The 7,723-nt window shown below is 35.6% G+C and overlaps 1 protein-coding gene across 2 annotated transcripts; it reads right to left on the bottom strand.

Moving 5' to 3' along the window:
- Positions 1-741: 741 nt before the first annotated feature.
- Positions 742-7,723, bottom strand: LOC140880961 (probable methyltransferase PMT3). Of its 2 annotated transcripts, none has more exons than XM_073285915.1 (8): positions 7,519-7,723; positions 5,821-6,254; positions 5,488-5,652; positions 5,188-5,370; positions 4,477-5,071; positions 3,469-3,581; positions 3,116-3,336; positions 742-1,380 (listed from the first exon to the last, which is right to left on the bottom strand). In XM_073285915.1, the coding sequence occupies exons 2-8, from the start codon at positions 6,091-6,093 to the stop codon at positions 1,059-1,061; spliced, it is 1,872 nt and encodes a 623-aa protein (XP_073142016.1). In that variant the 5' UTR covers positions 6,094-6,254; positions 7,519-7,723; the 3' UTR covers positions 742-1,058. The 2 variants fall into 2 exon arrangements, with proteins under 2 accessions (XP_073142016.1, XP_073142087.1); XM_073285986.1 differs by having other exon boundaries at positions 7,523-7,723.

Raw genomic sequence — 7,723 nt, 5'->3', positions numbered from 1 at the left:
AATTTTCTGGACAGAAGTAGAGCGCAGGTTTCTAGACAGAAGTTGCAGCGCAGGGGTACCCCCGCGCTGCATGGAAACTCAGGCCCTCGTTCTCTGGGTGATTCTATGCTACACCGTGTGAAACACTCCCTAATTTTTTCTAAATGTTCGCGCGAACATCTTCCTAAATGACAAAAAAATATCATGCTAAATGACAAAAAAGTACAGACGGGGTCCACATGATTTTTTTTCAGCAAGATGTTCGCGCAAACATCTTAATAAAAAACACAAAAGAAGTGTATCTCACCCGGTGTAGCATAGAATCACCCTCGTTCTCTTTGTTTCTGACACAGGGCTGAACGAAACTGGAAGGATAAAGAAACCGACCCGTACTCTTTTTGAGCACATTTTTTTTCTTCAATTTTTCCGAATTCCATTTGCTTAATTTAATTTATTAAGCCTTGAAATTTCCAACAGCACGTAATCTCTTGATTCCCATCAGTAAGTTAATTTTATGAACAAATATATAAAAATAAAAATTAAATATGTGTTCTGAAATAAATATTCACAGTAATTTAGGTGTCAATGGAAAATTCACGAAAACGTTATACAAGAAAATTGAATTCTGCATTTTTCAGGGGGGAAAAAACAAAAAAGGAATCGTAAAAACACTTGAATGTTGGTGCATGGAAGTAGGCAAGACACTGGAAACAAGAACCAAGACGACATAAAAAAGAAAGACAAACCCACAGTGAAGAGAAATAGCATTCATAAATAAATCGGTACAATTAAAATATTTCAGTAGGAAATATTTTGTTACAATTATTTTATAACAATTATTCCCAACAATAAACATTATAAAAATAGCCTATAATTGTAGCTTGTCATGAGCTAAACTGAAATAAACACTAAAAACAGAAGGTAAACATATAAAACAGAGAAAATAAATACCATCATGTCGACTACAAAACAATAATAAGTTCTCATAAACTCGAGGGATACGCTTCTTTGATCCGAAGAATCGATGAGACTGAATCGTGGAGAGTGACAAAAATCAAACAGTGCATAGTTCGAGAATTTTACTCTGTCTCCCTGATGCTTTCACTTGTCAACCACTGCTTCTTTTGTATAACTAGAACCGTTTCATCCCCTTCCTGGCCAGGTTCTGAAGTGGGATCGGATGTTGCAATTGTTTCCCAGTGCAATGCAGGTAAATACTTCTTCACAAACTCGATAACAGGTTGTTTGTCGCGTATGATAACAAAGCCTGTAGGCCTGAGAATACGGTCCATCTCAAGTAGTAGATCTTCGCCACTACAACCTTTCTTTTCAATGTCGGAAAACACGGTCCAAGCATGGAGTAAATCATATGTCCTGGGATATGTTGAGAAGGCTTCACACCTGCAAAAAATTAGAATGCAGATTCAAATTCAATTTTCAGATTCAGGTTATTGGTAAACATTCATATATGAAGCCAATGAAAATTTTGTATCTTCTACTTGGTTTCTTACAAAACCTACTTATTTCCTCTCTTTTAATAAAATTATGCAAAAGAGTTTTAGGTGAATATCGAAAAGGTGAACATTTTGGATATATTTACCTTTATGGCATTGAAAGATCACATAACAATTTTAATAGTTCAAGTAATTAGAGGTTTTAGTGTTAACCAATATCGTGATGTCTGTTTCCTTCGGGAGAATCTATGCTTCTATAGATTTTTAATAATTGAGGGGCCAAGTCTGAATTTTCTTCAACAGAACCAAGAATAAATACTATGTACCAATCACATAAAAAAATTAATTATTCTAAAATAAGTCGATTCACAATAAATGCTATGAATTCATCATAAATGCCCAAGTTTAGAGTAGTGTTCGAATATATTACTGGTGATGGAGAGACTCTAGGAAAATGGCATCTCACTCCACACCAACAATATGATCGCAAGAAAAAGTTCATCCCTCTTCATTCTACCGTAATTCACTTCGATTACTTTCATATCCTGCACAATTACAATTACAGGTTCCTGCCAAAATCCAAAGAAAATGCACTAGTGGTGCCTAAAAACGAGTGGTTAGGCTGTCTATTATATTTTAGATTTAAAACCTGACTAAGCATGACTGCTACACCTGATTAGCTATATGATATTTTATGAATTAAATTTTGCACACTATTGTTAACTTCCAGTTGGTTTTTTATGCTAATTCTAATATATTGAAATGTTCACCTTGAGTATTTATACATGCCGTTCAAGCTTTTGACACTTAATTCATCTTCTTTAGATAGTTTTTCATCACATCAAATCTGTCGAAGTTAGGATTTGTTTCTCTCCACATCTCAGGGAGCATTTATTTTTTATGGATAAAATTGCTGAAACTTCATTGAGATGTTATGGGTAATAGAAATAATTTTAAAAAAGAAAATATTGAAGTATTTGAAAACTGTAAAAAAATTATTTTTATTCTCCATCTTTATGAAAGATTAAAACGTAATTAAACAGTGAAACATTCACTGATACTCTGAAAAATTGAAAGAAAGGTCTAAAAAACTATGGTTCCTCCAAGGGTTAGTTGTGATTAGATGCATCTATGCCATCAAGATTTAAATCTTCTGTCAATAAACAATGTTGAGAACTGGATTTTATCAACAGCAATGCGAGGAAAATATTACTAGTAAAGTTATATTGGGCAAAAATATTCCACTTTACATGCTTATATGGTGCTCCTGCCACAGCAATATAGATCATCTCTCTCTCCATCTATATTCTGAGATGACTTCAATTATTCATGTGACTGAACAAGATGATGAACTTTTAATGAAAATTGATAAGCTCCCTAACTTATGCTAGTCCATTTCTGAAATGAATATTAAAATTAGAAATAATAATAAAAGACAACAAAGACCTAGATTTAATCGTTTTTGTGGACTTGACCAATTCTAGGACTATCACACAAAGTGGATAACATAAAGTTTTTGCAACCTATACCTACTGGCTATTAGTAGCTTATAAACAAATTAAAGAATTCCAGAGTCCTCATAAAACCATATTAGACAACCAGTGTTAAAGTTAAAAGAAATAAAGACATTAGACTCTCAAGTAAACTAGAAATATGAACACAATTTTTTTTTACCCACGTACCAGTTGTGAACTGCGCCAATTAAGCCTCTATCGTAAACAATCTTAAGTGTTTTTGGTCCATCTTCAGGGACAACATTCATCACCCACACACTCTTATCCTTCAAGGCTGCAGCAAACGAGCCCAAATTTGCTTTCATATCCATCACGTTTCTCACGGTGTCAGATGAAACCTTTGGGCTCAAAAGATTCCAGTAACTGTCAACCCTCTGCCTCCAAACTTCCTGGAAGCAAGTAGAAATAAAACCATCAACATAAAACTTTTTGTACATAAAGGCTGTAATGCATAAGATAAGAAGGCTGCACTGCTTTGTATGGGAAGAAACAAACAGATGTATGATCAAACTCCCAATTACCGTGTCTTTTTCAAACATCTCATTTGAATAGCCAAAATCAGCTAGACGTGGAGGAGGAGTAGTCAACCTAGCAGGCCAGGGTGCTAGTCCACCGCCGCCAGTTCTGTGATCATCTGGTGGCCAGAAAAATTCAAAAATGTAAAAACCAAAGTTCTATTAATATAGCTTTAAACTGAGAAACAATTTCTGAACAGATTGTTATATTATCTGTGCATTAAACTAGAAGTGAATTGAATCCAAGGTGGCACTGACTATACATGTTTTTCTCTCAACTAAAAACAGAAATTATGTCGAAAAGAAAGAGACATTAACAAACTCCTGACATGATTCCAAGCGAAAACACAGATAGATTATCAAGAATGGCAAATTGTTATTTATGGCTAGTTGAATGCAGAAGCACTTGGTTTAAAAAATTATATGTTTTTTGAAAACGATGAATCACTTTTATATTGGGCTTTTTTAAATACTTTTTGAAAAAATCCAGGTCTATCTAAACATCTTTTGTTTTTTGTTTTTCAAATGCACTCTTAATTCCCAGCATTGAGTGTCACTGTGTAGTCCTTATGCATCAAGTACAAGGGCATCCTTCCATCTATCATTGAATATTATCAGGAGATGGCTCATTTGAAATCATGTGATGTTGGGCATATATTTTAAAAATAAATAAATGAATACCAACTCCAGTGAATTTATAAAACTAAATTTCAGAACTGGATAACACTATCTATATCATTTATTTCCTCTAATCATTTTAAAAATCAGTACATCAATAAACTAGAGTAAGATATCCACATTTTCGACCAGTGGCCTGGCCAACCATACAATAGTCTGAATAAGGCAAAGGCGATTGGAACAATAAACTGATTCACACAACTTAAAATCAGCACAGAAGCTAGTTTAGCTAACCAGATCTGGCAAATGCTATTTGAAAGTAACACGATTCATCTATTCACATTATAAGGCATGCATGCAATAAATGAACTGATAAGAATGTTATAAAACTCTTACGATCAGAGTAAGGGGTAATGCATATCTCCATTTGTACGCCCCAGACAGCATCAGGATCAGTATCTGATGGACAAAGCGGGGGCTGAGTGCCAGGTTGTCTCCCCAAATAACAGTCATTTGTCAAAGGCTTTTGCCAAATGACAGTTTGGTTTCTCTTCACAGCAATTCTCCAACACATGCGTTCCACAAGTGCACTCATCTTCTTCCATATTCTTAGGTTTTCCTCATCCTGAGCATAAGCTTCTGGAGATGAGTATGCAAAATAGCCTCCAGGTCTAAGCACCCTATCCAACTCAAGAAGAAGGATACCATCTCTCTGCAGCCAATCAATTCGACAGCGAGAGCAGTGAGCAAGTTCAAAAGACCTGCTTGGGTAAGGAAGCCTCTTTGTACCAAGAACACCAAGAGATGCAGGAATGCCTCTCTCCAAAGCGAATTGGATCTGATTTTGGTGCACGTCATTGGGTGCTAATGACATTGCAATGATGTCAGATGATAGAAGGTAACCGCCAAAGCTTGCAACACCACAACCAACATCAAAAACTGTCCGCAAGTGTCCCTCGTTGTTCAAGTTATCATTTGAGAAGTTCAGCATCTGCCCATAGAAGAAAACGTGATAAATAGAGGTAGGAGTTTCTCAAAAATTGATATTTATGGGATTCTGTCCCGATCATGTGATCACTTGCTGATACTCAAACATCATAAACTTACATTGGCCATTGAAGCAATGTATTTATCTGCTCCATAGTGGAAGTGGGTGCCGCCTCCAGGAAAGTTAATCTTGTCGCCTTTGACAATCATCCAATTCTGATCGGACTTTTCACTTGCCAGGTGGGTATGAGGAATGTTTGCCTTCCAAACTTCATCTCTACTTTTTGGCCACTTGATTGGGACCTATACATTTAAAAAGGAAAAAGAAAAAAAGGAACAAGTGTAATTGAAAATATTTACAAAATCCAAAAGATAATGCTGAAGCAAACTGAAAGGCAACTGATTAGGGTTATAATTAACCTTGTATCCTGCAGGTGGAGGGATTAAGCAATTATAGCGCCTTTCAGGTGATGGGCAATGTCTTTCATAATGCTCCATCAAAGATAAATCCAACTTCATTCTCATCTGATATATAAGATTTCTGTCCAGACAGGGAATCAACTCTGAATGACGATCATCACAAACCTTAGAAATGAAAAAGGTGATGCTCAGTAATCATCAAATTTAATCAAAGAAAAAGACAACAGTTAATACAGGGAGTAGAAGCTGACATTTTCTTTTAACGTATTACATTGTATGGATGAGCCAGCAATGTTAGTTTGCAAAAAAGTGTTATGTTGTAGAAAAACTTACAGGGAAGCTTTTTGGAGTATAACCATCCTCTCCATCATCCAGCCCAAATTTTATTGAAGATTCATCTTGCTTTCCACCAAGATCAGAATCTTCATCCCCACCCAGATAAGATGTCCCCAGTTTTCTCAAAGACCTGCTGCCGTATTCCAAAGCAGACTCGCCCGCATTCTTTGAGCCAAAATACACATACAAGAAAACAAGAAATACAGAAACAACACACACAGAAGTCAACAAGCGCTTCTTCTGCACCTCGTCTGATCTCCCCCTCGTCATTTAGTAATCCTTGAAAAACCTCAGATTTAACTTATATTTCAAAGTTTAGATATATATATTTTTAATCAGAACAGTGATCTCATGATCGAGACTCCGGAGTTTAGTTTGATGAGTAACTAGATTTGGTACGTCTCGGTGTAAAAGCTAGACTGTGGAGCAACCTGTGACAACAGTAGACCAAGCATCAGGATAACTTCTACAGCATCTCTAAGTCAGTAAGCACAACACATGTAAATGGTCATCAATCACATTATTCAAGTACAAAGTTTGTTTCATACTTTCAGATTATATCGTTGAGAAATCTAGAGTGAAAACAAAGTAAAGCGAAAAAAAAAAACAGTGGTAAAAGGGAATGTGCGGACATAGCTTGACTTGACATTAATTTTTATTCACTGAACACAATCATTCTGTGTTGACCTACACAATTCACTTTGCATGCATGATTGGATTTATTAGGAAATACAATGTAAAAGAATTCCAGACTAAAGATAGAGAGTTGATAGGATTGATTGACAAAACTGTACATAAAACTTAAATATAAACTACTATACTTTAGTTTACAGTAAACTTGGAGAATAATCACATCAGAGTGAAAATCATGGTTATGAGATCTTAGATATGGTAAAGTTAGTCGGCCTTTTGAACTTCAGTCGATACATACCACAAACTTAAAAGAAATGATGTCCTAACTTAACCATATGACTACTGTCAAAACACAGCTATAGAAACCCGTTGCCAAACAGAATAGCAAGATTGTGCTTAAAAAGAAGCCGTTCTCCACATCAATCACTTAATACCAAGTTTTCATCATCTATAGTAGTTAAAATAATATTGATAGACTAAGTCTTCACATATTATTGTAAAAAAACACAGAATTATGGTCGTTGCTATGTAACAGACTAAAAAGTTTGAGGTTTCCCTTACGTATATTCATTTGAGATTAATTTTACGCTCTCGGAAGTGAAGTAACAAGTGAGGTCACTCCTGTTTAGAAAACAAAATACTTAGATCAACAAGAATTTCACATAGATCCATGTCTGATTTTGCATGATCATATCATGAGTGCCGTACAAAGTACAGCCCTTCATCTGAGTAAATCTTACTAGCTCAAAGTAAAATAATACTCTCCAAAGACAGAATCTACGCAGATAACTCTCATGCTTTCATGCGACAAAAACGAATCTTTTCCGTAATTTGGGCCGAATCACAGCTCCAAGAATTCAGATCTACGCCACAAAAGACCCGAAATTCACACATTCAACCCACAATGCACATTATCAACAAGCACATCAAGAACCCATTTAACAGCATTGCATTTCTCCAGAACAAAACACAAATTCATTTCCCAGCATTAGCATGGGATTGAATTCGCAAATCAAGCAAAAGGATCAAGCGAAGAACGATAAGAACACGACAGAGAAATACCTACTAGATGGAATTATCGATATGGGTAGATCTGAAAAGAGAAGTTTGACAAGATCACATCGCCAGAAAACGGGAACAAAATCGAAAAACGGACCCAAGATTTTTACGGGAAGAGCTAAGAAGGATTTGGTTACTTATGCAACGAAACTGGAGATTTATTGTAAATCTGACAGATTAATGGGGATAGATCTCAGTTTCAGGTTCC

Source organism: Henckelia pumila, chromosome 1 (genome assembly GCF_033568475.1).
Source record: "Henckelia pumila isolate YLH828 chromosome 1, ASM3356847v2, whole genome shotgun sequence".
NCBI classification, from domain to species: domain Eukaryota; kingdom Viridiplantae; phylum Streptophyta; class Magnoliopsida; order Lamiales; family Gesneriaceae; genus Henckelia; species Henckelia pumila.
This window is presented reverse-complemented; position numbering and strand designations above follow the sequence as displayed.

Excerpts from the sequence above, each read along its gene's own strand:
- LOC140880961 (XM_073285915.1), bottom strand. The coding sequence starts at position 6,093 with ATGACGAGGGGGAGATCAGACGAGGTGCAGAAGAAGCGCTTGTTGACT. Across the intron at positions 5,653-5,820 it reads ATACTCCAAAAAGCTTCCCT|GTTTGTGATGATCGTCATTC; the intron begins GTAAGTTTTTCT and ends TTCATTTCTAAG. Across the intron at positions 3,582-4,476 it reads CATTACCCCTTACTCTGATC|ATGATCACAGAACTGGCGGC; the intron begins GTAAGAGTTTTA and ends TCTGGCCACCAG.